At 37.5% G+C, this 18,930-nt stretch overlaps 4 protein-coding genes across 5 annotated transcripts; 1 reads left to right on the top strand and 3 right to left on the bottom strand.

Annotated features, from left to right (window-relative positions):
* Window positions 1-438: 438 nt before the first annotated feature.
* LOC112168855 (uncharacterized N-acetyltransferase p20) lies at window positions 439-1,873 on the bottom strand. Its single transcript, XM_040509816.1, has 2 exons — window positions 1,749-1,873; window positions 439-1,100 (listed from the first exon to the last, which is right to left on the bottom strand). Exons 1-2 carry the CDS (start codon window positions 1,763-1,765, stop codon window positions 551-553), a joined length of 567 nt encoding a protein of 188 aa, XP_040365750.1. The 5' UTR covers window positions 1,766-1,873; the 3' UTR covers window positions 439-550.
* Window positions 1,790-6,590, bottom strand: LOC112168854. Of its 2 annotated transcripts, XM_040509815.1 has the most exons (5): window positions 6,314-6,590; window positions 6,100-6,214; window positions 3,005-3,173; window positions 2,687-2,917; window positions 1,790-1,923 (listed from the first exon to the last, which is right to left on the bottom strand). In XM_040509815.1, the coding sequence occupies exons 1-4, from the start codon at window positions 6,521-6,523 to the stop codon at window positions 2,701-2,703; spliced, it is 711 nt and encodes a 236-aa protein (XP_040365749.1). In that variant the 5' UTR covers window positions 6,524-6,590; the 3' UTR covers window positions 1,790-1,923; window positions 2,687-2,700. The 2 variants fall into 2 exon arrangements, with proteins under 2 accessions (XP_040365749.1, XP_024161544.1); XM_024305776.2 differs by lacking the exon at window positions 1,790-1,923 and having other exon boundaries at window positions 2,403-2,917.
* Window positions 6,591-7,980: 1,390 nt separating this feature from the next.
* Window positions 7,981-11,934, bottom strand: LOC112174497 (very-long-chain aldehyde decarbonylase GL1-9). Its single transcript, XM_024312272.2, has 3 exons — window positions 11,738-11,934; window positions 11,175-11,524; window positions 7,981-8,913 (listed from the first exon to the last, which is right to left on the bottom strand). Exons 2-3 carry the CDS (start codon window positions 11,403-11,405, stop codon window positions 8,362-8,364), a joined length of 783 nt encoding a protein of 260 aa, XP_024168040.1. The 5' UTR covers window positions 11,406-11,524; window positions 11,738-11,934; the 3' UTR covers window positions 7,981-8,361.
* Window positions 11,935-13,348: 1,414 nt separating this feature from the next.
* Window positions 13,349-18,488, top strand: LOC112171223 (disease resistance protein RPV1-like). The gene is made up of 6 exons (XM_040508517.1): window positions 13,349-13,854; window positions 14,658-15,756; window positions 15,927-16,016; window positions 17,800-17,965; window positions 18,216-18,289; window positions 18,465-18,488. The coding sequence occupies exons 1-6, from the start codon at window positions 13,349-13,351 to the stop codon at window positions 18,486-18,488; spliced, it is 1,959 nt and encodes a 652-aa protein (XP_040364451.1).
* The last annotated feature ends 442 nt before the right edge of the window (window positions 18,489-18,930 follow it).

Below are 18,930 nucleotides of genomic sequence, written 5' to 3'. Positions count from 1 at the left end.
GAAGAAACAGTTCTCCTAGTTCTAGTTACAGTAGCAAGGTCATCAAGAAAGGATTGGGTAGCCTGAATAGGAGGATCCGTAAAAGTGATGAGGCCAGGCTCATGATCAATGCTGCATCTAGCCAAAGCATCCGCGGTCATATTATATTCACGAAAGATGTGCATGAGATGGACAAAAGCAAATAATTGACTAATCATTGTTAACCACAATGTAAAACAATATCCCTGCTCTTCCCTTTTACAAAGAAATATTTTTCAGGAGTCAGGAGTCCCAGAGAGTATTGGATAAGGGAAGAGTAGGCATATATTCCTTGGATGCAAGTGACAATGTATTATCCTTTTGCCTCACTGATAAAAAATTAGGGAAATTGCACACTTTCTTTTGCAAGCTTGTAGACATCTAAATTAGAGAACCAGATGTGTTATAACACAGCTGATAGGAGCAAAGTTTATCACAATTACTTATAATAAAAAAGTTACATACATAAAAGTCCCCATATTTAGCATAGAAGACCAATTATTCATTGCTGGATTCTCGGACGTCTACTAGTCTAATCTGTTGATAGAAAACTATAAACAACCAAATCAATAATTTCTCCCTTAAGACATCCATATTTTCTCAACAAACCCTCCTTCTGAAACCCAGCTTTCTCCAAAACCCTCTGAGAGGCCTTATTCTTTGAATTTGCAAAAGCTTGCAACCTAAGCAAATGAGGGAAGTCCTTGAACACTTGAGGGACAGCAGTCTTAACTGCTTCACTGGCTATTCCTTGTCCCCAGTACTTTGGGGATATAGCATACCCGATATCAGCCTTGTGACTCTCATCTCCTGACCACGGAAAGACCGATATGAAGCCGATTGAATGGTCATCAATGCATATTGACCGGCGCCAAGGGTGGGGGATACAAACATCTTTGAGGAAAGTGAGAGCCTCCTCTTTGGTTGTCAAAGTCTTCCATCTGAGGTGTTGAGTCACTTGCTCATCGCCGGCATATGTCATGAGATCTTCGACATCTGATAGCCGGAATGGACGGAGGGTGATGCTGGACAAGTTGATCTCCATAACTCTGCTATTGGAAATGGCTATGGCGACAACGTTGCTGTATTGAATTGTACAATGGCACTGAGCTTGTTGGATGTTTTATAGCATAATTTAAAGGTCACCGAAGACTTGTTGACATTAACATATAGTTGGTCTTTGAGTGTAGTATTACTTTATAAGCATTAATTGATCTTTTAGTTATATCTTACTTTATCAGTTCATCTTGTTTGATGAAACAAACAATGATCAATCAGTAAATATTCCAATTATTCTAACCCACAAGGATTATGTTATTGCCGGCTACTTTGACCAAAGAAATTCGAGGGTTAACATCAATGCTGACATATAAAGGTGGTGAAATTGATTGTTTGAGATTATCTTGAACTTGGAACTGCTGAACTTCCAAATCCAATAATTTCATCTTTGTACCAAAATATGAAAGATAATTCCCACCAAGTTTTACATACGCTTAAAATAGTCAATTTAATTCTCTCAAGTCTAACCCCTAATATCATTTCATTCCAAGTTCAAATTAAGCTCGCAAAAAAGCATACTTTACAAAAGAAGAACAACTTTGCGTTGTAACGAAAAAATAACGACTGTGTATTCTAAGCAAAAATAATCGACTAGCCATTTGTTTGCCTAAGCGCACAATTGTATTACAAACAACACGCCACTTTCTAGAAAAAAATGTCATACTGCTTACCACCATGTAGCATCCATATGGTGACTATTCCGGCTATACCACCAGCCTGCTGGAGTAACCAAGGGCTTATACGGAACCACTATCACCAAACTCAGGCAAGGACACAGGCCAAATCCTGCCCGGGAGGCAATCTATATACAAGTTCACAACCCTCCTGGGTAAACTTCCAGGACAACTGTAGACAAACCTATCCCACATCAGAGGCAATCTATATACAAATTTTCTGTTCATTAATGGTAGGCATTTATTATTCACTTATCATTACTTTTTTTAATCTTAATACATTTACGGACTTGGGCATCAAATGAGTAAATTAAAAAAATTTATGGCACTAATTTAAGGTGCATCAAATGAGTAAATTAAAAAAATATATGGCACTAATTTAAGGTGTAAACGTCAGGGAGGTAAATCATGACAGTAGGCTTCCTTTTTCACAGAAGAAAAGTATGATAATGACATGAAATGCAGCAGACAAAATATGATTAATTCGAGGATAATTTTGTGCCTCTTGCCCATGCCATTTGCAGATTATATTCACGTTCAGTTTTTATACCCACATGACCATCTGTTCTTTTCTTTTTCTTTGCCAGAGAAGAAAAATTAATCTAGAGGAATTAGTTTAATATATCAGACCAAAAAATACAAAACAGACCATTTCAACAATACAAGATCATTCTACTGAGATAAAGTTAATCAAGCAAGTCAGTTTGACGTTTCGCCACGCTTTGAACCAGGAGAGTTATTACCAACCAGAAAAGGAGAGCCACCTCTAGTAATAGGTGAAAAGAAAAGTACAGAACACATTTTGACACGATACCAGAGCATAGCATACATCACATTCACCTGTTGCACTTTGGGCCTACTAACTATTGATTTGCAGCTACATGGATGTAACAATAAACCTATGACATGTTATGCTGTTCCATTCCAGGTAATACCTGAGATGATCCTACTAGTCAAATTGCTGTCGAAGCTGCATTTCAGTTTCACTTTTCCATGTAGCATGAGATGACTGGCCTTTCATCCTCTTATTCTTCTCCTTATCTTTGATTGTAGACCCCTTCTTCTTGGAGTCGTCGGTTGCCTCTACAGGCCGATCACCACATGCTGGGCAGACCATTCCCCGTGCATTGGAGAAGGTCTTGGGTATTCCACATTGCAAACACATCCTATCAGGACAAAATATTTCACATTAGTAAATTACAAGGCCAAGTTTCTTAGGAGGAAAGAATAATCCAAGAGAAGGCAATATGTACCTCAGAAGCGCTGCAGCATCCTCTGCACTGGGATTTGTTACAGTTGCCACACGCTTGCCTCCTTGATTTGTGCTTGCATCAGCTACTGTTGGAGGTTGCTTACCATCAAGATCACTTCTTACTCGTTCATGGATACCAACTAAATGAGCTTTGGACTCCACTACTGCACCTATAGACAATAAAACAATAGTCCGAATCTCTTCAATTTAGGCGAAAGAAAGGGCACACAAAGGTCATATAAAAAACCATCTCTTTATTAAAAATGATACTGAACTATTAAAAGTCATGGTACTAAATGCATGATTAATTTCAAAACTTTGTTCTAAATTCAACGACCAAGTTCTGTTCTATGTTTTCATCTATCAGAAAGTTGTTTCCTGATGAAGAAGCACTATATTGTAAATAATGCATCCACAGACAGTACAAACCACAATCAGACACCATATTGTAAATAATGCATAACAAAGATTTTCCAAATAGACATCAGTTTCTTTATGTTGATATGCTGTCTATCCAATTCCAATGAATTCTGATGTAACAGACATTTTTTATATTTTTTAATGTAGAATGGCCTCAAGTTCAGTGATGGGACAATTGCTGAATAGGAAGGAAGAATAAAGAAAATGACCAGATTTTATTAAATTATTTGTGCTAAAGAAGAATTACAAAGGCAGAATCAAAGACCTGGAATGGATGCCATTGGGGAAAATGAGGCAACTTGGTAAGAGAGACCTTTTCAGGAGGATGAGATGATGAAGGCTGTGAGCCAAAATCACCTAGTAATGTGGCGGCCACAACTTGGTTAGTAAAGATTTACACTCTTTGGAAGCCTAAGACTAAGCCTAGCCCGTTTTGGTTCAAAGTGAAGTGTCTGTAGCTGAATCTAAATTGGTAATTTATAATAAATAAACAAACCAAGAGTCATTTTCAGTTTTATGAAGGGTATTTATACGAGTCTAGTGCTTTTAAGAGTCTATTAAGTCTTAAGATAAGTAACTTGTCTTTTTTGTCTTTATTGTCTTTTAATCTTCTGTGAGTCTAAAGCCTGTAATAGGTTTAACTATCGTAAGCAAAAGCTTGAATTGGAGTGAAATAAAATGGAGGTTTATCAAAGGCTCAGTGCCTTGGTTTCTCTTCTCCTATCCCATTCACTGTTTTCTCCCCCCTTTTGCTCTCTATTCCCTAATTCCACAAAAACTCCAGCAGCTAAAACCTCCTCTTTCTTCTAAAATAACCTATTTCTTAAAGATTCTACACTTCCTAGCCCACTCTTGTCTCTGTCCTGCATCATCTGGTCATCCTAAAGGATCTTTGGTGGGAATTTAATCAGTTTATCAACATTGTTGGGATATGCCGAGGGGGGACTGGATCAAAGTCTGATGAAATTTTCTGCAGCATTGGTTGTGAATGCAATCACTAATGAGACCTAAATTTGCTGGTTTCCACACCAAAAAATAAATAAATAAATAAATAGATACAATTCAAGTTGAAGACTTTGGACCAATAAGTTTAAATAGAGCTAGGGAGGTGCAAATGGTTGCAGGTTTGAAGAGTGGGGTGAGTAGCGGAAATCTCTCATCTATAATTTGCAGATGATACCATTTGTTTATTTTCCTCAAGGAGAATCATTTCTTTGCCAATCTTTTAAGGGTTACTAAATCCTGTTAAGTATGTTCTCAGTTGACAATCAACAGACGGAAAATTCTCAAAATCTGGGATTAGCACTCGGGAAGAAGTGGAGGGGTTAACTGAATCCCTAGGATGTGGGATAGGGGAATGACTAACCAATTATTTGGGGCTGTCTCTAAGAGGTAATCAAGGGGTAGAAAGATGGTCAGCTACTCAGCTTTTGAGATCTGAATCCCTAGGATGTGGGATAGGGGAATATGACTAATCAATTATTTGGGGCTGTCTCTAAGAGGGAATCGAGGGGTAGAAAGATGGTCAGCTACTCAGCTTTTGAGATCTGATGGCAGAAAATTTGAACATAATAAAAGGTTGGAAGGACTTTTATCAAGAGGGAGATTAACACTGGTACAATCAGCCTTGAGCTTACCAATTTTATTGTCTTTCTATTTTAGAATCCTTCTGGTCAGGTAAAAAAGAAATAGAGATTGATGAGAAACTGTTCCTAGGAAGGGTGGTTGAAGGAAAGAAATGGAAAAAGACCAATGACAAATTTGCAACTAATGTCGCAAGTAAAAGAGAAAATAACTCTTTGCTCTGGAAATGGATATTGAGATGCCAGCAGGAAAGGGACCCATTATGCCGCCATTAAAAGCAAATATGGGCTGCAAGTAAATGGCTGGGATTCCAATATGATGCTTCAGGGTTCAACTCAAACTATTTCAAAAGACATACACTAGGCATCAACCGATTCTCTGCTTGTTGCAATTTTATGATGGGGAATGGAGGAAGGGTAAACTTTTTGGAAGAAAGTTGGGTTGGACTAGCATTGTCACATTCTTTTCCTCATTCATATGTGTGTTAATTCTTTTTTCCTTCCTATAAGCTATGATTTTAGGTTTGAATTGAATGGTAATGATCCAGAAAGTGAGGAACTCATGTACTAATTACCTCAAATAGAGTGTGGTGCTGCTCTTTTCTAGACCACATAGAAGAAGGTCGTTGCTGGAAGTTTTCTTGTACATTTTATTCTAGGACTTGATGGACAACCCCTTTTGACTCAATCTATTCCTTTTGTAATTTGGGAGGCTAAAGTACAGCCTAAGGTACAGGTGTCAGATTGGATTTATTGCTCAAGGGAAGACTAATACCGGTAATATGGTTCAGCGCAGCAAAGCTTTAGAGTCATGCTGAAAAAGACACTGATGTGTAACCCTAAGGCTGGGAGTGACTGAATATCACATGTTTTTACATTGTCTAATCACTTGAGCCCTTGGAACAAAATTGTCCGGCTAGTCGTGTGTGGCTCTTTAAGGATAATCACCTCACACATTATAGTAGATAATGCACTAAGATCTCACCCACTCATGCATACATGGATCCACCCCAACTTGATAAGCCTAAGTAGTAATGGAGTCTATAATGGATGATAATGCAAAACAAAAGAAAACAGAGGAGCAATTGAATACCAGCTGGTAAGTCTTTCTTTTCCTTGCGATGTTTGTTGTGACGAGCATCATGCCTCACTTGCTGGGGGGAGTATTCTTGGACGCAGTTGTTCAGAAAAGCAGGGGGTCCCGAAATCTCCAGGAATGCACAACAAACACAAACAAACAGTTCAATTCTGAGACCCTAATTTTGAATTTCGAATTGCAGAGAAAGAAGAAGAGAGAAGAGAGGTACCTCGGAGAAGGCGTCGGAAGCAGACGGGAGGGCGGAGGTATTGGAGGCGGTGGGTCGGGACGACTCATAAACGGAGGAGGATGCTAATTTGTGCTCAACGCCGTCGCCGTCGTCGTCCGATGAGTTATGGTAATGGAGGCCATTTTGGCCTTCTTCTGCTTCTTCTTCTTCTTCAGAGGAAGAATAACCCTGGACGAGTGCTAAGCTCATTGTCTCCTATTCAAATTTGAACAAGAGAATCAATCAAGTGAATTATAGGCACAGCTTTACTTGGACGAGTTCGGCGCAGCCCGCTTTTATAGTTTTAATAAAGTTTTTTTTTTTTTTTTAAGAAAAATATCCATTCATTTTATTGATCAGTTAAATTACACATAACGACTCACTTTAACGGAGACTAATAAAAAAGTCATTATCTAAACAATTCAACACTTTAAAGATCATAAAGCACAATCAAAACTACCCTACAAACATCCACGAGAATCAAAGGGGCATAGATGCTGCGTACACTCTTTGCGACATATTCCAAAGACGAGATCCTATGAACTCCTTCCCTAGAGAAGAAGGAATTCTTACCGCCTGGTAGCCACCTCATTGCCACCACTTTAAAGCTAGCACGCGCCGGCAACACACTATAGCCTTCGCCAATGACGGCATCGGCACCATGCCACCAGCCAAACAAGCCCGTGTCCTCACCTTGCTGATGTTGATTCTTCATACCCGCAGCCATAGTGCCACCCAAATTTCAAATTGATATCCTAAAGTTAGGCCAAGGTGGCCTTCAGCTAAAGCTATTGCTATAGCCCTCTCGAGCTCAAAGAGGCGTCTATGGCATTGCAAACCTACAGTAAGCATACGCGCCAAGAAGAACCGGTAAAAACTCATGCTCCAGTGCAACTTGATTTTGAACCTGCTCTAGCTTTGAAGAACAAAAATGGGGTTCTATTAGTGTCACCTTTCAAGAAACGAAGGGTAGTTCGTCCTCCTGGTTGGAAAAATAACCCCAAAGTTGAGGGTTTGAAGTCCCGGAAGTTTACTATGTAGGCTTAACCGAAGAAGCCTTGAAGAAGTGCGCTGCTAGGGTTTCTACAGTGGCTAAACCCCCTCCCAAGGCAGAGGGCATGGATGTTTCTATTGGTAGTTTTGGGGAACCCCTCTGTGTAGGGGACACCTTTAGGATCATGAATAAATTGGGGAAGGTTTTTTTTACTGTGTTCCAAACTTTCTCTGATAGTGTCAGGTTATTAGTTACTTAAAACTTCACTCTAGGATAACATTATGTTTAATTACTTACTTTAGAATTTTCTAATCATATTGTTAGGTAAGTGACTGTGTAATGTTATCTTCATTTACTCTTTAACGGATACACTCAATTTTTTATCCAAAAGAAAAATGCCTTCCTATCAAAGCACTTTATTCTTAATAGAAAACTGTGTAGCTTTTAACAAAACCGGTTGGTAACCTAACCTCTTCTAACTAAACGATCTCAAACAGAGCCAAAATCACCAAACAAAATAGAAATTTGAGTAGGACCAATAATAAAATTGTTCCATTAATTATGCACTAGCGCATGCTTTTTTCAATGGGAATTGCTTTGGCTATGCTTCGACAGCTTCGTACTACGAAGTTCGTAGTTTCCACTTTCCAGTCAAGAGAATGTGTGACGTTACTTCTGAAAGAATAGGATCTATTTCTTAAACAAATCTAACCTTCTCAAGCAACATACAAGTCCAAGTACATCAATCTCGACAGGTCTGATTCCTGAAAACTAACTGTCGCATAACTGTGAACAAATATGCTACAAATTCGACAGCCCAGTATCTCACACTTACAATTCATAAGGCAGGTCGGTAAACTTAACACAACCAATCAACGAAAAAATATGCCACAACAGAAAAAGAAACTAACACAGATGACAAAACCCTCCTGCTAGAGCTAGACCATAACCTCAACATAACAAATCTATTTCGGATTTTCCTCTGAATGACAACCTCCGCAAAATAATTTCCCTGTGTGGAGTGAGCTTGGATTAGTACACTGTTTTCTTCCAACTAGTCTTGCATTGCTTTCATTGCCTTCGCTTCAAAACCCCCTTCAGGTCTCTTTACAAGACTGTAAGGCATGTAAGTTCCAAAAATTTTATCCCATATCGGGAAGAATGGCTGAGAATAGTTATACTTCAAGCCCTGAAGTTGATGATGAATGTCATGATAAGCAGTATTGTTCTGGAAGAAAATGTGGAAGATGTTACCAGGCAACCAAAGTCCACAGTGATCATCTACTGTTTTAATCACAGCAAAGCAGAAGAATATAACAGCCGTCCGTGCAGTCATTCCTGAGACTAGAAAAGAGATAGCCCCGCCGAAAGTGTCAAGTAAGAGACCCTCAAGTGGGTGGTTATAAAGGGCTCCAATTGCGTAGGGAACAACAAGTCTGTGGTGCTGAGAGTGGACATGGCGGTACAAGAACTTGTTCTGATGCATGTAGCGGTGCACAAAGTATTGCCATGTGTCCATGACTAGCATTGCAACAACAATCTGCACAATCTGGACAAGAATGGATGGCTGATTTGTGACACCAGATGTATTGGCCTTTTTGGTTAACTGCAGCAAAAATGCATGAGCATTAGTCATAAGACAGCTAAAGTAACCTTCCAACCTAACACAGACATCCTAGCTTACTGTTTGATTGCAGGAATGAACAGGAACCAAGACTAGAATGTATCGAAATCAAAACAAGAATGGAAGGTAATTGCTAGTATCCATAATTTGGGTTGAATGTCCATTGCTTTATTTCTTTCTTACAACCAAATAATGGCATAGTCATGACCATTTCTCCCATGGTTCATTCCAGGGAACCAAATACCTAAGAGTAAAGTCCTACTTTTCTGAAAGGAAGAGTAAATTTTGTATTCATGAGTCATAGATCACTACGGAAAATGAATTGGCTAATGTAAAATTATCCAAGTTAAATGACTTGTCCAGTTGTCCAATCATACAGAAGGTAAACTGTCCCGCACATTCCACAGTAAAGCTACTAAATCCAGCCGTCAAACATAAAAACAAACAAGAGGATCTACAGTACCAATTTTCATTATTTTAATGAGAAACAAAAGAAAAGTAAGAAATACATAACAGTGAAAAAGGAGTCCATCACTTACAGTCTCAAATTTTACAGATCAACAAAGATTGGAATATTACACAATTTGAAGATTCAACATGGACAAAAAGAACAAGGAAGAAAGTCTTTTAAATTATTATGAATAAACCAAGTCAGCAAGACATGTCATTTCACCCTAAGCAATATAAGGTAATATGATTCCTTCTTAAGCATGAGAAATATAGCAAAATTATCTTCCAGTGATTGTGGACTTGTAGCTCTAATAGTTAAAAGCATTTATTTACACCACATCCAACATCCTGAGCCCTCTCCCCTGATGTCACTAGTTATAGAAACTAAAGCCTTACAAACTTCATTGTTCCTTCAAAATGAGAATAAATCTGACTAAAAAAGTAATGCCATCTTACAAGGACCTAACCCATATAGAACAGGGGTAGAGACTCTAAATTCATAACTTCTTGTCATATCCTTATCTGTTTGGAAAAGGGCAGAACCTGTTTTGCATAATCAATGTCTCAAAAGGGGTAAAAGATAAAAAATTTATAAAAAAAAAACATAATTGTTGAAGTCACTGCAATCAGTCACCAATGCTGTTTGCATTAAGCGCTGTCCATCATATATAAATAGTTTAAGTCTCATCCTTGTTTCTTAACAAATCAAACTGTGACTTCAGAATAACATACTAAATTCATATGTATGGTGTACAGAAGCTTTACCCTTCTTCATTAAAATGAAATCTAATATATCTCAGAATATGTGTCAAAACCATCATGTGTGTACTTTTAGTGACATAAACATGACGAAGTTCATACACATCCAATACACTAGGTTGCAATGCTAAAGTATCTTGCGAAGTGGCAAATAAACTAAATGCCTGAGAAGTCTACACAGTACAGGCACATCAAATTGAAAGAGAAAAGGCACCGTATACTACAACCTTGAAGCTCGACTACTATATTACTTCAGCAGTATATGATAGTAAAGCTCTGTGATAACCAATAGAGGCTACTAAGTCCGTATTAATTATTATCAAGAGGTACTACCACTTAATGTATATGAGAGATTAAAATATTCATATTTTTTTTGGGTTGAGTATATTATTGGTTCCTGTAGTAAACACTGGTAAGGAATATGATCCCTTGATTGAATTTGGTGTTAAATCGTACACCACAGGGATAGATAGGGCTCAAGAGGTAAAACACAGGCACCAAACTAGCTGCTGTGGGGGGGGGGGGGGGGGGGGGGGTGTTTAGCACCAAATTGACGGAAAGCACCACATTAATTGGCTGAGATAAACACATGGGACAAATAGGCTAAATCGAAACACTGGATAAAACACAAAACAAATAGGTGATTATCCCTTCTTGTTCTAACGTACAATATGGTTGAATCTGGCATCCACCATGATTAGGTGATCCTTCCTACAAAATCCTTTTTAAGTGCGCATCCACTAGCTTTCGGTAGAAACTCTTTTATTTAATTACAGAACCGGAAAAGTATACAAAATGAGCAAGATCCCACTCCCATAGTACAAACTGACATGAAATAGATTAAAAAAATGATTGCGTAATCTTAAGGACTTCAACCATGTTAAAATGCAGAAATAACAGCTTACTTGCGTAATGCTTACTTCTCAACACGGCCATTAATTCAAATCCAAACATTATATAAAAGTGGACCATGAAAATGAAGCACATTCAGCAGAAACGAGCCAAATGAATGAGTGGAAGTTGAAGTAACTTACCACAAAGAGCCCCTGAGCGACGGTGGCCTGAGCGAGCTGTTGAAGCAAAACACCCTTTACAACAGAGGGAAGGGGCACCGAGTTCTTCTCGTCCTCCTCTTTTTGAGTGTGCAACCGGTAACTGTCCAACGGCGGCAACAACTGGTAAAACCCCGCATACAACCAGTAAACCACAATTGGTGCAAACGTCCCCATTGCCTCATCACTCACATACCCTTCCCAAAACACCATCTTTTCTCACTTTTTTTGAAGAAAAAAAAAATCAAGTAGAATTCTAAGCTCTTAGTTTCAAACAAATCCAATATATTTACAGCTCAAGATCTAGAATTCGAATGCACATTCCCTGAACCCTGAAAAGCCAATGAAGAAAATTAGATAAACCCCCGAGTTTCCGAGCAATTTCAATCAAAGCAACACGATTTTCTAGTACCCGTTTTCCCGAATTTAATGATTTCAGCTTTTCTGAGAAACCCAACAGAGCAGGGGAAAAGGGTTTCTTACCAGATAAATGAAAACAGACATTGAAATGAAATTCAGAAAGAATTGAAATTGGTTCGACTTACAGAGAATGTGGGTTCTCATTCAGATCTAAGACCCTGTTTGGCGCACCAGCAATAGAGCAATGCGGAACACTTTTTCGCTGACAATTGTGAGAGATTCCCAAAAATTTAAAACAATATATAAAGGCTTCTGTCTGTGTGATCTTGTTTGGGAAACAAGAAAATTATTCATTCAATTTTCTCTCCTTAAAAGAAATTTCCTTTTCTGTACCGTTTATTTTCTAAAAAAACATTTCTGGCTGGAAAGACATACTCATGCCGCGTAGATTACATGTTTAGAGCAAGTCTACCCGTTGAGGTTGGCAGGTCAGATACTGTTCATAAAAAGTCACTCTGGGTCACTTTCTGGTAGGGCTGGGCACGGGCCAGGACGGTCCAGGATTGAGCTGAAACCGAGCCCGATCCTGAATTTTCTTTTCGGTACGGGACGGGTCGGGATAGGTAATTTTCAGAGTTGAAACCGATTGGGACCGAACCGATCGGTTTTGGTATGAGACGGGATCGGTTTCGGTATTTGAAGCTGTAAAAAAAAGAAAGAAAAAATGATCGAGAGTCATAAGCTAAGTTGAATGTATGTAAATACTTTTAATGTTATAAGCCAAGTTGAATGTATGTAAATACTTTTAAGGGAGAAATATCACTTTGGTCATCGAACTATGGCTCGTTTGACACTTTGGTCATCCAACTTTTAAAAACTTCATTTTGGTCATCGAACTATATCACCGTATATCACTTTGGTCATTCCGTCAATTTTCTCCGTTTTCTCTGTTAATTCTAGGGGTATTTTGGAGATGAAATGTTTTACCCACCATTTTTATAACTTAATCCAATTTTCCCCGCCTAAACATAAAACTTCATCCAATTTTGCCAACTTTTCCCTCCTTTTATTCATGCATTCATCATCAGTAATCAAAGCATACAACAGAGAAAAATAATCAAATCAGAGAATGATTCAAAGGGAGGGAATATAAGAGGAAGAAAAATATTGATTTAATAAATCAAGGAATTATAAAAGGAGGGAAAAGTTGGCAAAATTGGATGGAGTTTTATGTTTAGACGGAAAAAGTTGGATTAAGTTAAAAAAATGGCGAGTAAAACTTTAAATCTCCAAAATACCCTTGGAGTTAACAGAAAAAACAAACGAAATGACCAAAGTGATATGCGATGATAAAGTTCGATGACCAAAATGAAGTTTTTAAAAGTTGGATGACCAAAGTGTCGAGCGAGCCATAGTTCGATGACCAAAGTGATATTTCTGCCTACTTTTAATGTTATGAGAAACCATTATCAAAGAATACTGAACATGTTAAACGAATTAGTCTATATCTCACCAATAATAATAAGTTAATAACTAAACGTCATCTTCAGATCACCTAAAACTGAATTTGTAAACTCTGCAATTGCAACGAAGGTACCAGGACAGTATTGCTTCACATTCAGTTGACATGACATTCATGCATCTCTATTTAATTATTGAAGGTAGCTGATGTCAAAGAAGAAGAATAACGTCTGTTGAAGGTACCAGGAAACTGCTTAATTTGTATTTGTGAAGTTACGCAAGATACATATTTATAACAAGAAAAGGCTTTGGCTTGATCAGCACCATTCTGTTCCATGAAGACTAGTACTCGATTAAGAGCCTCTTCCTCTACTTCTTTCGCTCATTCATGGACATACGATGTCTTTATATGTTATAGAGGCGCGGATACACGCAATGGTTTTACAGACCATTTGCATAGCAATTTGCTTCAAAAGGGAATCAAAACCTTCCTAGCTGATGAGGTTATGAGTAGAGGAGAGGAACTAACATTGCCAATGCTTTTCCAAGCTATTGGAGAGTCCAGGATTTCTATCGTTGTTTTCTCTGAAAATTTTGCTTCCTCGGAGTGGTGCTTGGATGAACTCGGTGAGATCATGCAATGTAAAGAATCAAAGAATCAAATTGTTTGGCCAATTTATTACAAGGTGGATCCTTTGGATGTAAGAAACCAGCAAGGTAGTTTTGGTGAGGCACTTGTTAACCATGAATCCAAATTCAAGGATGACATGGAGAAGGTGCTGAGGTGGAGAACAGCCCTTACAGATGCAGCAAATTTGCCTGGGTGGTATTTCAGGGAGGGGTAAACTTCTAACCATTTTAATTACTGATTCATATTTTTCTTCTTTTTTCACTCTACTTAAAAAACTAGAAATGTGCAAATAGGAGTTCAGGTTGGTAATTATTACTATATAGTTCATTGCTCGTTGGAAATAAGTATCCAATGCTACATGAACAATCCACTTTCAAAGAAACTACCAATAAGATCGATTCTGCTTGAAATTAACCTTGCTTAGGGAATGACCCCTTGGGTTTCTAACAGTCACTCTCTGAATTAAGTACTATAGAGCCAAGTGCTCTGCTATTGCTATAATCAAATCTAGGACCTCCTACAGTCCTACTTATATATATATATATATATATATGAATGTAGACTAATTATGTCATTAAACCAAATATTTGTGGACATTAATAATTTATTTGTTTCTGTTTTGAAATAACCAAAAAATTTTGTAGTATATCAACCTGTGATTTATCTTGGTGCTCCTAGCTAGCTACTACATTTTTTTATTTTGTTAAGTATATTTTAGTGATCTTTCTATCCTTTTATTAGAAGAGGTCTAAGTTTCAAGACCCTACGCTTCTCTTTATTTACATAATATGAAAAATTTTACACTATATTAAGGTATCAGCTCATCAAATGTTAACCAACTCCCTATAACGATAAACTAGCTCATAAAATTTTAGAGAATATTAAGGTATTTATGTCTTTTCACTTCATATCCCTATTGTTTTAAATCATATGTAGGAATTTTGTTTTTTTGTTTTTGTTTTGTTTTGAATGTACTTATTTTCTACTTTATGTTGGATTCTTTCAAATTGCAGGCACGAGTCTAAATTTATTGAAAACATTATCGAAGAGATTTCAGTACAAGTATTAAATCGTACCTATTTGAATGTGGCTAAGTATCCTATTGGAATAGAGTCCCGTTCACGAGATATATATCAACTTTTAGGCGTTGGTGTAGATGATGTTCGCACGATAGGTATATGTGGGATTGCTGGAATAGGCAAGTCAACAATAGCCAAAGCAGTTTATAATTCAATTGTCCATAAGTTTGAAGTTGGCTATTTTTTGGAGAATATTCAAGACAATTCACCTACACATGGAGGGCCAATCCAACCACAAGAGATTCTTCCATATGAGATTTTAGGGGGAAAGCAGATGGTGATCACCAATGTTGATGAACGAATCAGCATGATAAGGGAAATGTTGAGACACAAAAGGGTTCTCTTGATTCTTGATGATGTGAATCAAATGGACAAGTTAAGTAAATTAATTGGAGGCTCTGAATGGTTGGGCTTGGGTAGTAGAATTATCATGACAACAAGAGATAAACATCTACTAACTTCTCATCAAGTTAACTTGATATACGAGGTTAAGGAATTAGATTTTGATGAAGCATTCGAGCTCTTTAGTTGGAATGTTTTCCGAAGAAGTAAACCTCCGGATGATTTTGCCAAACTCACAATTACAATAGTAAACTATGCTCAGGGGCTTCCATTAGGTCTCATAATTTTAGGATCACTTCTATGTGGTAAAACTATAGATCAATGGAACACAATTTTCGATGGTTATAAAAGAGCACCTAACTTGAAGATTCAAGAAATTCTTAAAATAAGTTATAATGCACTGGAAGACTCAGTCAAAGAAGTATTTCTTGACATTGCATGTTTCTTAAATGGTAAAGATAAGAACTATGTGATAAAAATGTTGGATAGTTGCCACTTCGACCCGGAATATGGTATTGAAGTACTCAGAGAAAAGTCTCTGATATATATTAATGAAAATCATGTTCAGATGATTGACTTGTTAGAAGAAATGGGCAAAGACATAGTTCGTCAAGACTCTCTATTAAAGCCTGTAAACCCTAGTAGATTATGGTTCTACAAGGATGTTAACCATGTTTTAACGGAAAACACTGTAAGTTCATATTTAAAATCATATATTTTGTTTTACTAAATTTAATACTGGAAGCAAGGCCTTATGTAGAATATTACTTAATTATTGAAATCTTAAAAAATAGAAATGTTTGAAAATTTTCACTTTTAATTTGTTAAATGACTTGAGGTGTCATTTTTTTTTTTTTTCAGGATACAAATAGACTGAATTCATGGAAAGACATCGTGATCAAGATGCCCAGACCAGATGATTTATACTTGACTGCTAAAAGTTTCTCAAAGGTGGATTTCTTCAACTTTCTATAACTCACATAATGCATGCACATATATATATATATATATATATATATATATTTCTAAATGAGTTCAGGTCCTTTACTTGGTTTGGATGTTCCTAATGATGTTTGACATCGAATTTTTGTCCATGGAAAATTGTTACATCCAACACGTCTCAAACGTATTTGGGGTTAGCCTAAGTGGTTACCGAGAGTGATTATGTTAGAATTAGGTTAAAGCAAGGGTTTGATCTGCTCTAGTGTACATAAAAAAAAAAAAATACGGTAGCGAAATATGCTCAATTCCAACTGTCAAAAAAAAAAAAAATTAAGGATATCCTTTAAGAACCTTATCATCCAACTGTCAAACTATGCTCAATTCTTTTGAATTTCATTCCATACAACACATTCATCGGGAGCGAAATATGGTAGCTGATGGATTAGCTAAAAGAAGTACTGATCAAGAGTTTGGATTATGCAGGTGTCCTTCAGCTCCTTCCTTTATTTGTCAAACCATGTTGCTTGACGACATTGTTAGTTTTTTTTTTTTTCCTTTCCTGTTCTGGGTACCCCCATTGTACCCAAAAAAAAAAAATAGTACGTCTCCAACAATAATGTTGTAGAGGTAAGCAAACCATGCAGGAGTCCCGCCCGCTTGAGGTTTGCGCGGTATAGCATGGGCATAATTAAAGACAGGGCAGGCCAGACCGGCTGGGCTTCTCTTGAGCACGATCTGCCACAGGCCTGCTCGTTAAAAATGTAAATAATTCACTTGTTTATCATTTTTACCACATTAATGTTGTTAAAATAATTACTTATAAAAAAAATGTTGTTAAAATAATTAATGATTAATATATAAAGTGCTAAAATTTTAGTTAACCCTCAAATATAACGTTTCTTTGAACAGATATTTCAGTTATTCTTCTTCTTTTCAAATTTCAAACAATTAAAAACATATTTCATTAGTCCAAGCTTGTTGCGCATTTTCAAAGTCAAATTGCCTAATTTTAATTTTTAAGACTTAGATTCAGAATTTTTTTTTAATGGTAAAATGTTGTCGAGAACGGATTGATTACATCCTACTCAAATTGGTCTAAATTAGCAACTAGACTAGCTATATACCAAATTATTGTGAATTCGCAATTATGCAGGGTTGATGTTTTGGCTTCTAGTTACAATTTGAATACGGTTCTTCTGGTCCACATTTTCCAAATTGCATTTTCATGTTGTGTCCTTCAATTAAAAGCACTAAAATCATGAACTCTTATCCCAAAATTGTCTTATATATATATATATATATATATATATATATATATATATATAGAGTCCCGTTCTGAAGCGGACGTCCGCACTTCGCTAAAGTGCGGACGGCGATGCAGCGGAGGCGTTCCAGGCGGCGGCGGCGCGCGGCTTGCAGGAGGGAGGCCGGAGGCATCTTGGACTGTTCTGGGCAGTGTTCACGGTCGGAGGAGGTCGGGGTTGCAGGTTCTGGGCAGCAACCCGACCTGCAACTGCAGGTTTTCTGGGCAGCCCTCCAACGACGTCGCCGGCGACTCCACCTACTGCAGACGGCTCCGCCCGACCCCTGGCGTCCTTCCGGCAACCCTCGCTGCTCCGTCGCGCCCCGAGCCGAGCTGCAGCAGCGCCGTCCGCACTTTAACGAAAGTGCGGACGTCCTCTTTGGAACGCCTCCGTGTATATATATATATATATATATATATATATATATATATATATATATCTAAAAGCTCCAATTAGTTGATAATTCCTATTATTGATTTGTAATGTAGGCTACTTCAGCGGATTGGGCCTTTTTACTCGTTGGTCTCTTCCTAGAGATTTCTTCAGTATTCGTTGACCAGGAATCATCTCCAAGTAAACCCTTGTATGCTTTCTTTGGTATGCTATTAGCAATTGCAGCTCTACTCACTTGCATATGTGAGCTCATTCACAAGGGTATAAAGGAAAGAGTTGTGCTGAGGCGTTGTGGAATGTTATGGTGGTTTCATTATCCCCGTTCCCGTTACGTACTTCTTGGTACCCTTCCCAATTGTTTCGGATTAGTTGGTGGCATCTTTCAGTGCATTTGCTCGACGATTCAGTATGTTTACTACATTCGGTATGGTAAAGATCCGATCAAAGTTTCCCTTTTGCCTGCCATCTTTCTTATATGTCTGGCTATTTCAAGATTGAATTGGACTTGTAGGGATGAGACCATTGAACAAAATGATTAAGCAGATTGCGAGAAAGCAAGAGATGGTTCTTAAAGGAAATGTTACTGTGAGTTTAAGTATGTAATTGTAGTTGATGGGAATGCAGTTGGGATTTATGCAATGAAGGAGTTGGATTGGCTGATGTTAATTATTGTAAACAATAACAAGTATATCAAGAATATATTCTAGCTTTCAACTTATTTTGTACTTTGATTCATTGACTTCATTTTTGTTGCTTTTAGAATGAAAGGAGTGATAAGAGCTAAAAGGAACATAGGTGTAATAATATACCACAGAAAACATAGGAGTGACATAGTTTCCATGGTCATGTTCAGCCTAAATAACAATAAAACTAGCTTCTTCTTCCTGTTTTTTCTTTTTTTCCGACAGAGAGACTGTTGGAATTATCTTTCTCCTACAATAACTTTCCAAACATATGTCGAATTAAAAAAAAAAAGTGCAGATAAGAATTTCCAAAAGACAATGAGGGAGCTCTTCCTTCTTTTCTATTACAAAAACCACACAAAGCTAGATGAATGGATTCATGAAAGGCTTGACCGTCACCTTCGAGGTTGGCAACTAAGCTTTTATCAAAAGCAGGTAAATATGTGCTTATCAAGGCAGTGGCCCAACCTATATATTCTTATACAATGTCAGTGTTCCAATTACTGTTAGGATGTTGTGATATGGAGCACAAACTGATAGGCA

This window comes from Rosa chinensis, chromosome 6 (assembly GCF_002994745.2).
Source record: "Rosa chinensis cultivar Old Blush chromosome 6, RchiOBHm-V2, whole genome shotgun sequence".
Classification (NCBI taxonomy): Eukaryota; Viridiplantae; Streptophyta; class Magnoliopsida; order Rosales; family Rosaceae; genus Rosa; species Rosa chinensis.
This window is presented reverse-complemented; position numbering and strand designations above follow the sequence as displayed.